Here is an 18,241-nt window from a genome sequence, read left to right on the forward strand (position 1 = left end):
CTATGGACTAGGCTTGGTGAACCCAGCCTGATCTGCCCGCTATTTTTTTGATTTCTTAAAAGATTGAGGTTGGTCTGGTGAAAGCCAGACTAGCCATGGACCTCAGTTACACAATGCAAGGGAACATGAATCAGCCTATATTTTAACGAACAATAACGGACAACACCTCTTCAACTTTGGCCCGTTAAAATGTGTATGAACAGTCTAGCGACGCATTTCATCAAGGCCCATTTGGACATGTCAGTTATTTGCACCACTAGATGTAAAACAGCATTTAAGTTTCAGACTACTGTTACTTAATTTGTGCATTAACAATAACGTTTCAGACTACTGTTACTTAATTTGTGCATTGACAATAAAGTATTACATGAACTAAAGATTGACTAAAAAATCTTATGTAGGCCTTATGTAGAAGAAGAAACATTCACAAAAAATCCATCCATCCAAAAATGACCTTTGTATTTGATAGCTGTTGAAAACGGCACGGAACTGACAGAGATGTTTTTGTTTATAAATAAATAAATAAATAACATTATGCTGATACCTTTTGCTTTTCCCAAATACAATGTAGCCTACAGGTGTAAGTGACCTTTCATCAATCCAGTTGCAATGGATGAACTGTGATGAACGGCCCTACTTGTGATTGTTTAGAGATTTTAAAGGTTTTATAACAATGCTACATCTTCTTTGGCTATTCTACAATCTATTCACCTTTTCAGCACCAGTAGGCTACTTTTTGTGCAGCCGCAGACACACACTCAGGCATGCCAAACAAGCATACACAAAAGTTTCAAAAGTGGGGGATGGAGTAAAATATGGAGACAAATTGAAGTGTGATTTATTTTCGCGGAATTTACAGGACTGAGCGGCGGTCATATTTTGTACCGCTATGCGGTACATCTAGTTTCATGAGGGTTACACAGGCATTGTACAACGTTGGCCCCATATCCAGTATTCACAGAATCATCACATATCCAGTTCATAACAACAATTAAATTAGATAAAGTCACCCACAAATGAAACAGAGGGCGCTTGTTTTATTGAGCAGGTCTTGCATAGAAGCCATAATAAGGTCATATCTGTGTATTATTTGAAATTTTAGGCTATGGTATGTTTATTTTTTCTTCACACAGGATGTTAGTGTGCCGTGGGACATTTTAAGTGTCAAAGTGTGCCGTGGCACAAAAAAGGTTGAAAAACACTGCTCTAGCCTACAGTAATGTAAAGACATTTGTGTCAGAAAGGTAATTTGGACATGGAATGTTGAATACAGCCACAATGCAGTATCACTTTGATGTTGGACTGTAGGCTGTTTAAACTAAAAGGGCCGTTGTGTATCAGGGGGTAGAAATGCTCCTGTTGGTTTAGTTTTAGGTTATTCTATGTCTGTGGTATAGCATACTGTTCAGCTTAGCTGACATCCTGTTGTGCATATTTCTCCTCAACAATGGACAGGTTCATTGCTCAGGCATTGCTTACAACTTTCAGTTTCTAAATTTAGAGGCTTTAGATAGAATAGACAAAGTAAGCCGTGGTATTAACTCAGCATGCAGACAGCTGCTGAACAGACAACGTTTGATATATAAAACTGAGAGTATACAGTGCTATACCTATCAGTACATATAGGTGCTTGGTACATAGCTAATGAAGTGGTTATTGTTTATGAAGTGGTAATAGCCAAAAACTGCTTACACAGTTACTCAGCTACTGTCAGTGTGGTAAAATTGACCTCAGGAATGACTCATGGGAAGTCATCACCTAACCAACTTTTCTGTAAAGGTAAAGAGTCAAGAGTCAAGACCATATGAATAAAATAAATATGTTGCACACTCAGCAAACGATAAGCAGATGTAAAACCAAAGAGAATGTCCTGTGTGTCTGGTTCATGGCGGTTGAAAACGTTTGATTGGAACATATCCACACACAATTTAGAAAGGCTAAGTAAACTTTAACATTATGTTATTACTTGTAAACGTAAAGTTGCCCAGAACCCATACAATATGTACCATCACATTCTACTGAAGATGTTGTCTTCTAAGGTGGCTTACTGAAGAAGAAAAAAACAGGTAACAATTTTATACATGATTTTATATATGTATATATTTCATATACTATACACTGATCTGAAAATATTTCCATGCAGATATCTGACAGATGTTCATAAGTGCCACAACATGATTACATGAAAATAGACAAATACAGTTGCACACAACATACCGGTAGGTTTGGTGGAACAAAAACAGGAAAACACCCCAAGATATGCAGCATGCATTTCACTGTAAGCTTAGCTTACAAAGTACACATTCAATACTCAATATATTTAGCTTGGTGCAGGGCTCGACAAGTGACAGCAGTCCATACAACAATTTAAAGTACACTCAGACGTATTGTACAGTAGACATGTATACAGAAATTATTTTTTAACTATGAAGTAATTTTCTTCAACCTGACAATGATTCACTATTAGAGTAATCAAAGTGATTAACAAACCACCATAACAGAAGTTTACAATATACTGTATGTACCAAACTGTACAGAGTAAATATGAAGGAATGTAATCAATGCTCTCTCATAGGCAGCAAAAAAATACCAGAAATGTCCAGTAGTGATTTCTGTAAGTATACGTATAGATTAGTATAACCGAATGGCAGTGTAAGACTACAGCTAAAGGGTAGAAATACCATCTTCGCCTCTGCCTGCAGAGAAAAACATGGGGGACTCTTCACCCACTGATACAGTGTGTTGCAGTGTAAACATGCTGGACAAACACCACAGTCATGGGTCATCTTCAGCTAAGGGATTCTCAGATGACTTAATGCCCCTCTGTACTCTGAGAATGCCAGAGTGACATTTTGTCATTTAAAAGTTATCTGTGTGAAAATACATTATGAACTATGACAATACCTCTATTAGATCTGTTAGACTCTCCTTGCACTGCTCCAAAACTGACGTTTTATAACTGCAAACTATATTGTAACCGGTTGAAGATTGCTCTTCAAGCCGTTGTCAAGGCATGTTTTTGTGGATTAGCTCCTTTACCACTTACAAATTCATTACTTCACCTTGCTGAATTCCGATCCTGTTGTAGGCCTATCTCTGTTTTTCCACTCTGATGAAATAGGGGAATGGATTGAAAAATCAATTATTATACTGCTTCTGTTATATGAGAGATATGATGACTTTCATGAAAGGAATATCAATATTGTAGAAGGTATAACACATAATCCCGCAACTCATCTCGGCTGAGATGGAAAGGCTGAGATGCAGCAAAGCTTCTGCAACTCAATTGAATTCACAAAAGGGCAAGAGGAAGGTTAGATGGAGCCACTCCTAGTAAGACTCACATATCTTATCTAGTCAACCAGCTCCTCAGCAGCAGCAGGAGACCCAACGTCAGCCTCGACACACACACACAGTGAGGTGGCTGGAGAGGGAGAGAGGATGGCAGTGTCTGTCAGCTCACTGCACGTAGGCTACTTCCACCCTCTCCTGTCTTTGTTTCTGGGTCCGAACGTTTTAGCAACACAAGCAGGACGTTTCAGATGATGGCCGAGCTGGAGGAGGAAGAGGCGGAGGATGAAGAAGGGTTGGTTGGCGAGGGCAGGTTCCAGAGGACCCACTTGCGTTTGCTCTGCCGTCTCTGGTACAGATAATCTTCCTTTTCCCGCTCTTTCCTTGCCCTCTGATAGTGATCATCCTCCTTCAGATACCAAACGGGTGGCCAGCGATGCTTCTCAAAGTAGTCCAGGTTTTCTAAACGTGCACAATCACCCACATACACACATGGATATTACCAGGTTCTGTCATTTTTTAAATATAGTACTTGGATGTTTTCAGAGTTGTTATCATTTAAAGCATGCCATTGTGTGTGTGTGAATCTGTGTGTGTGTGTGTGTGTGTGTACCTGCTGACATGGCCCTCATGTCACGTGGGAACTTGCGGCAGACATTATTATAGTTGGTGCAGATGTGGTGAAGGCACCAGTCGGTGAGCTGATAGGCACAATGGAACTGCGGACAGACAAAAAAGTGAACAATCACAAGGCAGCTCTCATTTCGGAGGAGATGCTACCCTGGCCTCACTTGACCCCTCCAGCAGCTGGAATTACTTTTCCCCATCCCGTGATGAAAACAAATACTCTGGTTGCAAGATTTATGGCAGCTTTGCGAGAACATACCATAAAAACCAATAAAAAAGAACCGAAAAGAAAGCCCCTCCTTTCATTAAAGTCTAAACAAACGACAATCTATTAAAACTAGCTCAAAAAGATTCCTTGAAAACATCCCGAGGGAAGCATCCCACCGTTTATGAGAGCTGAACAAATCAATTAAAGCCTTTTTTTCCCAGTGCTCTCTACTCTACTACATGCGAATTTTGTCCCCTGCATCTGATTAAGCCTTGGCCACAACTGAGTAGACAGGGCATGAGTCAGCGCAAGCGGCGAGGCATGACAAATGAAACCACATGAGCTGTCAAGAGCGCTGCACAAACCCAAAGAGAATTCCCCTCTCCGTCTGCAGAGTTTAGTCATGCAAGGGTTAAAGTATTCAACCAACCTGTGGCATTGGATACCGTGGTGCAGATTCCTAGAGCTGAACTCAGCGCTCGTAAAGCTGCTAAATGATGCCGATGAAATCGCTGGAGCCAAATACCTCAGCTTCCTTATTACAGTCAGTGAGCTCTACACTGTTATAATAAGCCCCGTGTCACACGGCTGCTATTTCCCACAGAAAGCTTAGGTTAAAACTCCTGATCACTAGGACTATTAAAAGAGTGACTATAAACACTCTTTGGAAAAATAACAGGATAGGACTGTTACTGTGTAGTCTTAGATAATATCAGATTCACATTGAAAAGGAAAACAATACCCTCCTCCAGAGCGTAGGTAAACATAATCGTCTTACCTGGGCCATCTCCAGGTAGAGCAGTACGTCTCCATCGATGTCCGTTCCAGTGGAGGCGGTCTCTTTCAGAACAGTCACTGTGTAGAGTTCTGTGGGTACAGTCACTAACTCAGTCTATTCTCAATGTACTCCTACAATATCCAAATTAGCATCGGTCATCATTAAAGCGCTCTGGTAACAAGTTACAACTATCAATATTAAGCATCAAACTAGTTATGGAATAGAGGCCATATATTGACTAACGCCCTAATATACTATTGTCGTAAGTGTAAGTTGGTCATAGTGAGCTCAAATGAACATGAGTAAACGAGGAGATGAGGGGGACAGATGATGGCAGGGTGAGATGGGCTTTTGCTGCAAGGTTTACCTGTGAGGGCCACCAGGTGAGGCAGGCAGAGGCGGTTGGCCAGGACGATGAGCTCCATGGCGTCCAGGTCGGGCCTGGAGCAGAAGCGTCCAGTGTACAGGTACTCCAGCACCGCCTGCATGCTGCTGCGCGTGGTGTTGGGGAAGAGCACCTGCAGGCACCAGACGCACAAACACTCTCAGGCACTATTTCACTTCTTTACTCTCATGTGAATACTGTGATGCAGTGTCACAAGCACTGAGTGTGTGAAATTGGATATCTCTTCCCATAGCAGCCACAGCTTGTGTCCATGCTTAGGGCTCCTACCAGTCTTTTAACGCTCACATGTAACGCTCACGTGCTTCACTGACACTTTCATAAAATTTACTCATGCAACGTTTTATTACAGACCACAAATTGCACACTGCATCCAATGTGGCTTGCATAACAACAGAGCTAGCTTGAGCCATTGTGCTGGTGATTTACTATGAAATGAGCTCCCATACCAACAACAGCAGAACAAAATCATGCAGTGTGAAACAAAACAGCAGTACCCAGCAATGGTAAAATAGACAAATAATTCATTTCTTAAAGGTGCCATGTGTAATGTCCGCCAAAATATCAATTCATACTCCACATTCCATAAAAGATGGGGGCAGTATACCTCCAGAAAGTGAGTTGGTCTACCCTAGAGTAACAACCGAGAAACGTGTATTGCAGTTTGGCTGGCGGTTATGTTGCCCGCATACCGCCTCCCATGGCTGGAACTGGTATTATGACACCTGTCGGGCTGTGGCTAGTAATTTAGCATGCTAATTCGGGTTGATATCTCTGCAGCACTATACCTTGTCATTTTTTTAATGACATCATCGCCCTTATTTCTTCTCATTCTGTTGATGCGTGTAGCTAATTTTTTGGATATTTTTACCTCAACTATTACACATGGCATCTTTAAGGGAAATGTCTACTTTATATTGCGATTATTGCCATCAGCATATTATGCAATGTTCAACACTGCTGGGGAGTTTAGTGCTGTTGGCTCTGCATTTTAATGAGAATGTGTGTGTGGTGAATTAAAACTCCTTCGTCACCACCCACCTCCTTGGTGCAGCTCTCCACAAAAGGACCCCCAAACATCGCTGCCATCCAGTCACAGCTGGATATCAGCAGCGGTTTGTGGGCTTGCACTGTGCCATCATCCAGCTTGAACACTACGTCTGCAAAACAAGCGATGCCACAGCAGCTGCAGTCAGTCAGCAACCAGTTCATGTTGCACAACCTCCTTGTTTTTTTTTGCCCCATGTTTACTAAGTGGAAATCTCAAAGAACACAATCAACCATTTTAGCTTTCACTGACACTAATAATCACCAAGGACTATGGTAAGAATGTAATTCAAGACATCCACAATGTAATTAGAAGGATTAATAAGAAAATGAAATGCCTTAATTCAGTTTTAAATCCTAGGGTAATATTTCTATAATGCCATTCCGAGTGGATGTTTGATGTCTCTGCATTAACTATGGATCATATCTGTCATTAGAGTCTGGGCAGCAATTCCCAGAGCTTCTAGTACAAATCAAAGCTAAATATGTGGTTTCAGGTGGATGTATATGTGTATCATTAACATACAGTATGTATCTAAAATGGAATCGTAATATTAATTTTAGGTTTATAGCCTTTTTTTCTGGTCATAACATCACAGCAGATAAAAATCATTTATCACCTGAAAAGGTCCCTTTGGCGAGACACTCCTTCACCCTATTCGTCCGTCTTACGTGGAAAGCCTTTGTGATTTCTTGGTTCATGAAAGCCTCATTATTGAGAATGTTGGCCACCATCATGCGCAGGTCAAACACCTCCAACAGCTCTGCAATGTGTGCGATGTGCATGAGGTCTCGTTCATGCTCGTCCAGCTGGCCGGTGTACAGGTAGCGCAGAACCACTCGGAACGGACCGGCCAGCACCGACGGGTCCATGCACACCATCGTCATCGGCCGAGTCATGTGAGTGATGGGGTCATCCACCATCTCCCTCTGGATGCCCACAAAGGCCCTCCCCCAGGATGACGGCAGGCGGCCTGAGTGTCCTGCATCCTGGTCCGCGTCCGAGTCACCCCCGATCAGGGTCCCATCGCTAATGCAGGCCCTGAGGCCCACGCGGCCTGCCTCCTCTCCGCTCTCGCACGCATCAAAGCTGGCCGCCCGCGTCGGGGGCTCCCGCCCGGCCGGCTGCTGCCCAGCCTCCCCCTCGGCCCGTACGTCGGCCAAGAACAGGTCGTAGAACTTGGAGGAGGCTGTGGCCAGGTAGACCTTATGGGCAAATATGCGCTGGTGCTCCTGCAAGACCAGCACCACGTCTGCGCACAGCGGGTCCTCCAGCAGGCGGCCGGGGTGCTCGTCTGGGGTCGAGGGGGGCGCGGGGACGGTGATGAGGGGTGGTGGCGGTTTGGGGGGAAGGAAGGGTGCTTGCAGGAGGGGCCTTTGCACGTTGCGCAGGTGTGACTTCCAGAATTGCAAGTGGCGCCGTGAGATAAGCGCTGCGCGGATGGCATTGTCGAACACGTCCTTCACACCGAACTGCGCCACCACACTGGTCTCGTAGTACGGCACCCCCAACTCTTTGGCCACTTCACGACCTTTTTCTGGGGCAAGGATCTCATTTGATTTGATTGGTCTGCAACAGACATAAATGGTGATACATTGATATCAGTATGTGATAAACAATGACATGGTGGACATTACCATGGTGGACATTTGATTAATACTGACATATTTGAAGAACACTGATGAGTTTGATAAGTGAATAAGATTCAGTGATGCGAGGCATGCATAAATATGAGCAATAATATTGCTCAACAATATTATATATATACAGTATATGTTGTTATATATAATGATTGTGTTATCAATAAAATAACAAAAAGGAATCAATAATTGTACTTCAAAAATATCTCACCTGGCAAGAGGGCGTCGAGCCCTGTTGACTGCCTCCAGATCTGCGTATCGCAAGTCTAGCTGGCACCCTACCAAAATAACAGGAGCGCGAGGGCAGAAGTGTTTGATCTCTGGGTACCACATTGTTTTGACATGAAAAAGAGAGTTTGGGTTTGCAGTGGAGAAGCAAAGGACCACCACATCTGACCTAGAGTGAGGGGAAGTAAAGAGCAAATCACTTTGGTTTATAATGATTGTGAGCCACAAGCTTTGAAAAACTCCATTGGTATTTCTATTCTTGATAAAAATTGACAGTTTCATTCATGTTAACAGACTCAATATTTCTTGATACCTAAGAATGAAACAACAAACATGAACATATTTTTTATTTCTGATTTATTCTGTTAATACACGTTTGGTTGGTCATTTCAGAAAAATATTACAGTGTTTTGTGACTTAATTTGGTTTTGTTTCTAAACAGCTCTAGAGATTAACTTTCAAGATATATTAGATCTATGCTTGTCTTGGTGCAGTGTGCATATCTCAGTGTTAAGTTGTTTAGGTACTTCAGGGGTTTCTTTTAGGACAACCAGTCAGTCAATTCCTCTTTACCTTCCATATGCAAAGCGACGGTCTTTGTGGTGGTCTCCAAAGGTGTCCCACAGACGCAGAGACACACTAACATCATCCACCACATCTCTAGAACGTTCCAAAACCTGCAGAATGAGAGAGAGAGAGAGATACAAAAAGTCGTAATTCAAACAGTCATAACAAAATGAATAATCTCCATGACAGTGTATGGTGGCTGTGGCAGGCTCACCTCCTGACACACTCGGTACTGGTCAATCGCCCACACTGTGGGCACATGCGTGGCCAGCAGCTGGTACTGTGTCAGAGTGGCATTGCAGGCCCTGGCACAGATCAGACGGGTTTTCCCCACTGCATTGTCCCCGACCACTACACATTTGATGGTCTCAACGTTTGGTCTCTCATAGTCCATGTCAGAAGTAGTAAACTGGGAGCTGGAGAGGAAATAGGTTTATAAAACACCTGACAGTCTGTCTTAGTGTTGACACGTTTCTACAGTGTTTACGGCAGAATACACCAGCGATCTTGGATTTATAGTAGTTGTTATCACATCAATGCTGTGAACTCTCTCTCTCTCTCTCTCTCTCTCTCTGTGTGTTCGTGCGTGCCTGTGTGTGTATGTGCGTGTGTGTGTGTGTGTGTGTGTGTGTGTGTGTGTGTGTGTGTGTTTAGCTCAGTAGCAGGTAGCATGAGAAATAGAGTGTCAGGCCAATATAAGACACACACATTTCCCTTAGTGCAAGGTTTAGCTGAACACAGCGAAAAACACTCTGGACGCTGCTCATAATGTATGACTACACACAAACTTATGTAACACCCTACGTGACCACTTTGTTACAATGTAACTATAGGCGAAATTGCCGTCATAATGTGAAACACTGATTGAAAAAACAGAACATTATATATATATCTATAAATCAGGTCCTACCGTAACGAAGTAAAGGGATGCATCGGGGTGGCCAGCGTTGTAGACTGAAACGACGAAGAGGTTCCTATTGGATGCAGCTTGCACCTGAAGCAAGCTGGGGTTGCACTTCATTTTCCCGGCAGACGAGCGATGGGGGATACAGTAGCTTATTATGTAAGCGTTCTCCCGCTGCAGTAACTGAGTCTCGCAAACTAGCTCATTTTGTCACGCAACGACATCATATGGCTAAATTCCCTTATCCACGAACGAAGATAATAGCAGGGAAAAGGCCAGCTTTCACTCGAGTCTTCGACACGAACTCTAGGTCGAGCGCTTTTCGGCCGCCTCCGTCGCAGCTTCCGCAATGTTTTGCCCATGCTCATTGCCCACTCACCCACACAGCCTCACCAAACGCCAGGCAGTCGGATCCTTCTGACGCATAAGACACAGTCAAAACCTTTAGAGCCCATAGGTTTCCCTCTCTATGGAATTAAATTTAATTGACTATGTTTGCCCGATGTTTTTGATTTCATAGGTCACAGTGTAATTAAATGCTGAAAGATATTTCCCCTTCTCTTAGTTATAGTTATTTCATATGAAAAACAAACATCCGATAAGAACAGATAAAAAGCTTGAGCTTTATCTTGGGCCAAGTAGTAAACTTGTAAACTTGTTAAAACTTATATTATTGAAAACACAGGCATTCATGGACAGAATAAAAATGAATGTTTGAATCAATAAGCAATAGCCTAGCCCACCGTGCTAATAAACAGCAGGCGCACATTCAGTCTGATAAAAAAAAAAACAGTAAGCCAAAGCTGCGTTAGAAAGTTCTACCTTTCAGTAAGCTGTTTTGCTGTTGTATCAGAGTAATAGGCTAATAATAGCTTTTGAGGCATATTCTGTTTAGTAAGGACAACTATCTAAACTATTTTGCAGAGTCTTCTGAGATATTTTTTTTTTTACACAATTAGGCTAGCCTATTCAAAACCTTTTATTACGGTACCAGCCAGTGGACAATATCCTATTGGTTTGGCTGCTTCTTCCAGTAGTTAATTGTGACTTAGGCTACTGTGAGAAATGTATTTATAGTTTCAGACCACAATATCATGATGAAATAAATACAACACTCAAAAGGGTATGTTGTTTATGCATGCCACAATATATCCAAATTGCTTGCTAAATGATAACTTGTAATACCTTGTTTTAGCCAGCAGAGACTCCCAAAACCAGTCGCTGCACCATTGTTTCAATAATTCCATATGAGCGCCAACCAATGGCATGGTCAATCTCTTTACATACATAATAAAATGTTAAAAGTTATTATAGGTCATGACGTTTATAAGATCATTTACTTTGGCCAAGTTGTTCAAATGGCATTTATGGGGCTTGATTGAGATGGCCTGCCCTAGAAAGATGGCTTGTGACGTGAAAACCCCATCCTTTGTCTTATTGTGTCAACCAACAACCGACTGTAAACAACTAGTTGTGAAAAAGATTTTTCCCACTCGAGACATTTATAGTTTCTCCTACATTCATCTTAAGTGCTAGAGAGAGTCTTGACATGACCAGAATGCGTGAAGCTGCCAAGGACTTTTGCAATGTGCACTGGCCTGTAAAATATTTTTAGTCATTATTGTGCCAAATATGCCATGTTCTGACCTCACTGAGTCTTTATAACAGAGTGGAGATATTTAAACTTCAAACAAACATTTGAAATTATCTTTGATGTAGTTTTGGTGCTTCGTATAGCCGATTCAAATGCATCTTCATCCTGATTCATTCTTCAATGGCTGTGTGACAGTTTCATTCATTTGATGTTTTCAAACAGGTCAAAACAAATCCACAGTGTCAATGGCTTTAAACCTTATGCAGTGTGAAAATAGGTTTTCCAAGTTCCACTGTGTCTCCATACATACATTTAGTTTAACTGTTCATTTAGACATTCTACTCCAGGAAATGAGCATGGTTGACTCTGTGAATTATCCACCAAATGCAGTTGTCCACAAAGTCTGTGTGTAGGAGCGTGGGAACAAAGGTAATTAAACAAAAATAGCACTCACTTGTCCTAAAACAACTAAGCTCTTTGATCATTATCAGCTTAGTGCTTTTGGAAAGCTAGGTGTTTATGGCAATGAGGTTCATTATGGAAAACAGTCAACTTCCTCCCATTTTTATTGATTTTCCATTGGTGCAAACAATGAAGATGCACACAACACTGCAATTAAATGTTTAAATTAATAATTTGAAGAACGTTTCTCATAATTATCATAATAATTCATATATGGTTGCCACATATTTAATCTTCACAGCCTCTGTAATAGGCTGTCAATGGTTAACTTTAACTTTGAATATTTCCGTTTACAAAGATTCCGTTTTGTTTAGATTATCTTGGTAGGGATTTGAAGAATAGCTTGACAAGAGGTCCAAGAGAACCAGACAAATATTGATGTTTCTCCTAAAGCGCAGAGAGAACCCTTTGACACTGCGGAGAAAAGCAAAAATATAGTTTTGAAGTCCTGAATAAACATTCAGATGAGCTGATATTCTTCGCAGGAATCAAATAGAATACATCATATCATCTATCTGCCCCTGGGGATTAGACAGAGAGGACCCGTACAGTCTTCACTACTTGGTCTCTCCTTCAAACGCAGAGGCATTTGGAAATGATAAGGACATGCTCGTTTTACAATGTTCAAGTTCATGTGTCAGTCTTTCTAGGTAGCCTATCCTTGTCATTGTCTCCAAGACACTGACGCATGGGGGAAACTCCAAATAGTTATCAAATGTTTAAACTATTAGGTTGCATGATGATAAGATAACCTGCAAGTTAAAACTTAGGTATTTCCAAGGTCTTATTTTTTTCTTTTACCCCTTCACCAATATGTTTCTGCAACGACTGAAATAGCAGCGGAATGCTAATATCATGAATAAATATGAGCGCACGGAAAGTTCTGTAGTGGAAACTGTCATTTGAAAAAGCCCTCTCCAGGTTGGAATGCTGTGATTGGAGACCGAGTGATATGCATGACTAAATTTGAAAGTAATCACTGCTGCAGAGATGCTATAAAAACAACAGTTTGTTCCCTGTCCAGTATTGTCTCGCCTTGAGAAGCGAAACAAGGGCGTTTTCTGGACCGTTTCAAACCTCTCAGCAGCCTCGTAACATCTATTTTATTTTGCGTGTAGAGTTGAGACCTCACAGTTTAACAAAATGCTACACAAAAGTGTGTTTCTCTTGTTCGTCGCCCTGGCTGCATCTGCCTACGACATGGACCAAGAAGGAAGCTCGTCCAGAAGAGCGCGTTTTTCATCCAACAGTCCATGTAAGTTTTTTATCCTTAACATACAGTCGTTCCTCTGGTTCGGAATTACTGTTTTCGTGTAAACATGTATGCCTATTTCACTCCAGACTGGAATGTTTAATTTTACCTTTAAACCCAGCTTAATTGCGACTGAAGAGTGTACCAGCCATACCTGTAGACTATTCTAGACTGCTTAATTATCAGGCTCCACATACAGTATATACAGCGTCTCTCTCTCTCTCTCTCTTTCTCTCTGTCTCTCTTTCTCTCTCTCTCTCTCTCTCTCTCTCTCTCTCTCTCTCTCTCACACACACACACACACACACACACTTTCTCAATTGGTCTCTTTCTCTCTTTCAGCTGATGTAGCTCGCTGTCTCAATGGTGCTCTGCAAGTGGGGTGCGGCACCTTTGCTTGTCTGGAGAACTCTACCTGTGATACGGACGGCATGCATGAAATTTGCAACAACTTTTTTAGTGCTGCTGCTGTTTTTAACACACAGGTATGCAGACACTTGTAGAGTTCGTTAATAAAACAGAAGGTTAACAAGAAATAACAAGAAATAGTTTTCTGTATATAAAGCGATATAGTCTATAGGAGAAGCTGAAGCCTGGTGGCTGATATTTTGTTTATATTCTGCAGGGTAAGACTTTTGTGAAGGAAAGCCTGAAGTGTATGGCTAATGGCATCACTTCCAAGGTCTTCCAGTCCATCCGCCACTGCCCATCATTCCAAAAGATGATTGCTGAAGTGCAAGAGGATTGCTACAGCAAATTGGACATCTGCAAGGTGGCTAGCACCAACCCAGACGCCATCGGAGAGGTGGTCCAGGTGCCCATGCATTTCCCTAACAGGTACTTCTTCACCTGAAATCCTTTTTTCCTCAGTAGGAGTTACATAAAACAATAGTTTCTCCACAAATTTAAAAACACTGCAGTTAATGTTACATTCATCACAAAGAGTAGTGATTTTGGGGTCTCTTCAATAATACTACACATTGGTGTGATAAATTGGGAAACAGTGTTACAAAAAACACGTCATACATGATTGCATTTCTGTATTGCGTTTGTCGTAGGTATTACAGCACTCTCCTGCAAAGCTTAATGGAGTGCGACGAGGACACAGTGGCGACTGTGCGCGCCGGCCTGATGTCCCGCCTCGGCCCCGACATGTACATCCTCTTCCAGCTGCTGCAGACCAAGTCCTGCCCCTCCGACGTGTCCGCCGGCGGCCACGCAGGCATGGAAGGGCGTGGAGGCTACCGCTGGGCCATGGCCCCCATGTTCAAGATCCAGCCCAGCCTGCGCACCCGCGACCCCACTCACCTGTTCGCCAAGAAGCGCTCCATCGAGGAGAGTCCCTAACTCTGAGGAAGGCGTTGTGATGGCATAGGCCTCCATAAGATGCATACATACATGAGGTCCCCTCCCACACACACACACACACACACACACACACACACACACACACACACACACACACAAACATACACACACACATTCTCAGAATGCAGTTTCTCACTTTTGTCATTATGCACACTTCTGCTGCAGTCTTCCCATTTATAAAAACAATCAAGTAATGTATTAATGCAGCCTTCAAGCACAGATGAACAAGATTACTATCTCAAATATAGCATCTAAATCTGCAGAACATCTGAAGAATATAGTAATGTGAAGCTACATCAACATAGAGCACTTTACTGCATTAAGTGGATGCATTCATTTGTGTTTGATTCCCCCACAGTAAGCCATTACTGTTGGATTTACTAAGAAACTGATCTAAGGCTAACCCCATGTTAAACAACCAAGAACATATTTAAATTTTATGGTATTCTATTGATATTTATTTTCTTACCAAATGTAATTTATGCCATAATATTATATTTATTGTTGTTGGCACAACTGTATCTTTGCAGTGGAACTATAGAATTGAGGAGCATCACAACAATGTCAAAAGCAAGGATGTGCAATTCCATGCTGGTCATGGGTTTTATGCATGTTGAGAGTTGTCACTGCTCAGAATTTCCACTCCCTATCTTTGGGCAATATTACTTAACATTTTGGTGGATGGGTTTTTTTCTTTGATAGAATCTAACCATGATTTATTGTCAACAAGAAAAATGATGATTGAAGAGCGGAATTGTTCTGTTCTTTTTTTTCTTGTTCACTGTAAAGTGTCTATTTCACTTAAAGTGGGACAACTGCTTTCTGAAAAGAGATCTAATAAACAGAATTGCTTGAAGTACATTTGTGTATACATTTGTTCACGTTAAACAATCTGCCACAGCAGACTGTTTACCCTTTCCACAGGGCTCACGATTGCAAAACCTTGAGGTGAAACTCCAAGATTAGGAAAGCTTTTAAAGGCAGCCTTTTTGCTTGGTAGAGGTAGAAAACATACAAACAGCAAAGCTCATGAAATTCTACTGGAACACAAAGGCTAAGTGAGGTCTTCATCACAACAATGAAAACTTTGTTGACTGAAATTTTGACAGACATTTCTTGAAACTGGGTCATGGAAAAGAAAACAGGAGGGAGGGACTGTTTTAAAGCCAAGTATGATCTTCAATGTCCAACTTCATAAACAGTGTTATATGCTACAATCTGCAGGCTATCCATAAGGTGGCAGCATGCTCCATCCTCTTGGTCCAGTTAGCAGAACGGAGTAAGCATTTCTTACATGAAAGAAGAACCATATAGTGCTCATTAAGTTTTGGTGGTTCCATGTAGAACGTTTAAATTGACTTACATAATGGTGATTAATTCAAATTCTTGATTATAGAGTAAAATGTACAATTTTGCATACTAAAAGTACAGCAAAGAATAATGAACATCTAAGCAAAAAAATAGAAATAGGGGGATTAGCAGTGATCGCAGAGCAGTGATGTAGGAAAATGCATCACTTCCACAGCCGATATTGCACATGGATGCTTGCCAACATGTCTCTGGTTCTGCTCCCACTTACTTGAATGGTCTCATGCAGGCATATGCTACCTCCAGACCGTTGCGCTCCACAGACAAACAACATAGCTCTGCCACTAGTATGCTCAGGCCAATCCAAACTTTTTTCATCTGTTGTTCCTTGTTGATGGAACTCACTACCAGTTCTAGAGCAGGGACATCCCTCTCCATCTTCAAAAAACTCCTGAAGACGCAGCTCTTCAGAGAACATCTACTCTCATAGCACTACTTACAACTAGTCTTGCTGATCCTAGCACTTACTGTACCACCTGACTAGAACTGACTCTTGATTGTTTAAAAAACAGCACTCACTGATGCACTTATTATGACCGCCGCGCAGCGAAGCGGCGGTCATATAGGTTTAGTCAGATTTTTTTTTTCTTTTTTTTTTTTCCGCATGCCCAAATTTCCGTCAATGATTACCGTGACACTGAAAGACCGGGGTACACGAAACTTGGTGGGCATGTAACCCCACATGGATAGCATGGAACCATCGTTTTCGTTTTGATCTGTAGCCCCCCCGCTGGACTGGACCCCCCGAAAGGAGGGTAGGGCAGACACAGTTTTTTGAATGAATATCTCGAAAACCGTAGGGTTTAGGAGGACCATTTTTTTTTTGTATGTTGATCTCAAAGGGGCCATGTCAACCCATTCCATAACCACTCATTTCATGTATAGCGCCACCTAGTTAAACACAAAAAAAGTAAAATGAGGTGTTGTAATTGAAGGTATCTGTGACCTAACATAGTCAAAACTGCACGAAATTGGAAGTGTAGGATCATTATGACACCCTCTGTATGCACGCCAAGTTTTGTGGAATTCCGTTCATGGGGGGCCACACAATAAATTAATTTATGTTACTATACACCAACTGGCCTGTAGGTGGCCGGAGACAGTTTTCTGTGAATATCTCGAGAACCGTAGGGCCTAGGAGGTCCACCTTTTTTATGTATGTTGGTCTTAAGGGGCATGTCAACCCATCCCATTACCACTTATTTCATGTATAGCGCCACCTAGTTAAAAAAAAAAAAAAAAAAAATTAGGTGTTTTCATCACAATATCTCTGGCTGACAAGGTCAAAACTGCACAAAATTAAAGTGTAGGATTATTATGACACCCTCCGAATGCATGCCAAGTTTTGTGTACTTTCGTTCATGGGGGGCCTTACAATAAAATAATTTATGTGTACATTTAGTGACGTACACCAACAAGGATTCCCGGGACACTGAAAGACCGGGGTACACAAAACTTGGTGGGCATGTACCCCCACATGGATAGCATGGAACCGTCATTCTTCGTTTTGATCTGTAGCCCCCCCTGGACTGGACCCCCTAAAGGAGTGGTAGGGCAGACACAGTTCTCTGTGAATAGCTTGAGAATTGTAGGGCCTAGGATGACCAATTTTTTCCGTATGTTTGCCTCCAGGGGTCATGTTAACCCATTCCATGTGCACACATGTGCATAAACAGATACACACGCACACACATACATTTACAGTAATCATAACGGTATGACACATACTCACACAGTAGACATATGTACGCATGCATGCACATGCACAAACACACATACGCAGGCAAACACACAAGCATCGCACATACACACACACACACACACCCACACACATAAACATACATTTGTACACACACATGCACACAATTCAAGAATTTTTTCCGGTCATCTACTCCCTGAATTTTTGGTCATTGATACCGGGACAACCGAATCACCGGGTACATGAAATTTGGTGGGTATGTAGCCCCACTAGACTTTACTGAAAAAATTTAATTTCGCCCCCGGGACCACCACCACCCCACCCGCCCGACCTTTGCTGGGCATTTTGAAAAAAAAAAAACTGTTTTTCCTAAATAACTACCTGAACCGTGGCACTGAGGATGAAGAATCTTTTATGGTATGTTGGTCTCAAGGGCCCACATCAACCTGGCTCATAATCACTCATTTGTGATTTGCACCCCACCCGGTAAAAAATGAAAATGCAATATTATTCTGTTTTTAATCAGCCTCTATCTTCAGTTAAGATGTTCAGAACTGCACCAAATTTTATGTGTATGATTGACCTGGCATTCTCTGGGGGTATGCCAAGTTTAAGTAGAATTTCATCCATGGGGGTCTAAAAAATTAGGTTATGTGTACATTTAGTGACTGTACACTCATTGGCCTGTAAATGGCGGTGCACACATATACACATGCACACACACAGGCACCCACATACTATCGGTATTAGAACGGCCGATACATAATTACAAATTCAGTAGGATTAAAAAAGAAAGCCAAAATA

At 42.0% G+C, this 18,241-nt stretch overlaps 2 protein-coding genes across 2 annotated transcripts; one reads left to right on the forward strand and one right to left on the reverse strand.

Moving 5' to 3' along the window:
- Positions 1-2,070: 2,070 nt before the first annotated feature.
- rhobtb2b (Rho related BTB domain containing 2b) lies at positions 2,071-10,034 on the reverse strand. Its single transcript, XM_048259918.1, has 10 exons — positions 9,701-10,034; positions 9,005-9,206; positions 8,797-8,900; positions 8,207-8,392; positions 6,975-7,924; positions 6,349-6,467; positions 5,272-5,422; positions 4,905-4,993; positions 3,905-4,010; positions 2,071-3,753 (listed from the first exon to the last, which is right to left on the reverse strand). The coding sequence occupies exons 1-10, from the start codon at positions 9,721-9,723 to the stop codon at positions 3,539-3,541; spliced, it is 2,145 nt and encodes a 714-aa protein (XP_048115875.1). The 5' UTR covers positions 9,724-10,034; the 3' UTR covers positions 2,071-3,538.
- A 2,765-nt stretch (positions 10,035-12,799) lies between these two features.
- On the forward strand, positions 12,800-14,799 carry stc1l (stanniocalcin 1, like). Its single transcript, XM_048259299.1, has 4 exons — positions 12,800-13,005; positions 13,345-13,487; positions 13,628-13,839; positions 14,061-14,799. The coding sequence occupies exons 1-4, from the start codon at positions 12,894-12,896 to the stop codon at positions 14,347-14,349; spliced, it is 756 nt and encodes a 251-aa protein (XP_048115256.1). The 5' UTR covers positions 12,800-12,893; the 3' UTR covers positions 14,350-14,799.
- Positions 14,800-18,241: the final 3,442 nt, after the last annotated feature.

The sequence above is a fragment of the Alosa alosa genome, chromosome 12, assembly GCF_017589495.1.
Source record: "Alosa alosa isolate M-15738 ecotype Scorff River chromosome 12, AALO_Geno_1.1, whole genome shotgun sequence".
Taxonomy (NCBI): domain Eukaryota; kingdom Metazoa; phylum Chordata; class Actinopteri; order Clupeiformes; family Clupeidae; genus Alosa; species Alosa alosa.

Coding starts and splice junctions, on each gene's coding strand:
- rhobtb2b (XM_048259918.1), bottom strand. CDS start 9,723: ATGCATCCCTTTACTTCGTTACG. Junction 8,901..9,004: donor AGTACCGAGTGTGTCAGGAG/GTGAGCCTGCCA, acceptor CTCATTCTGCAG/GTTTTGGAACGTTCTAGAGA. Junction 4,994..5,271: donor TCACCTGGTGGCCCTCACAG/GTAAACCTTGCA, acceptor CTGTACCCACAG/AACTCTACACAGTGACTGTT.
- stc1l (XM_048259299.1), top strand. CDS start 12,894: ATGCTACACAAAAGTGTGTTTCTCTTGTTCGTCGCCCTGGCTGCATCT. Junction 13,488..13,627: donor CTGCTGTTTTTAACACACAG/GTATGCAGACAC, acceptor TATATTCTGCAG/GGTAAGACTTTTGTGAAGGA. Junction 13,840..14,060: donor CCCATGCATTTCCCTAACAG/GTACTTCTTCAC, acceptor CGTTTGTCGTAG/GTATTACAGCACTCTCCTGC.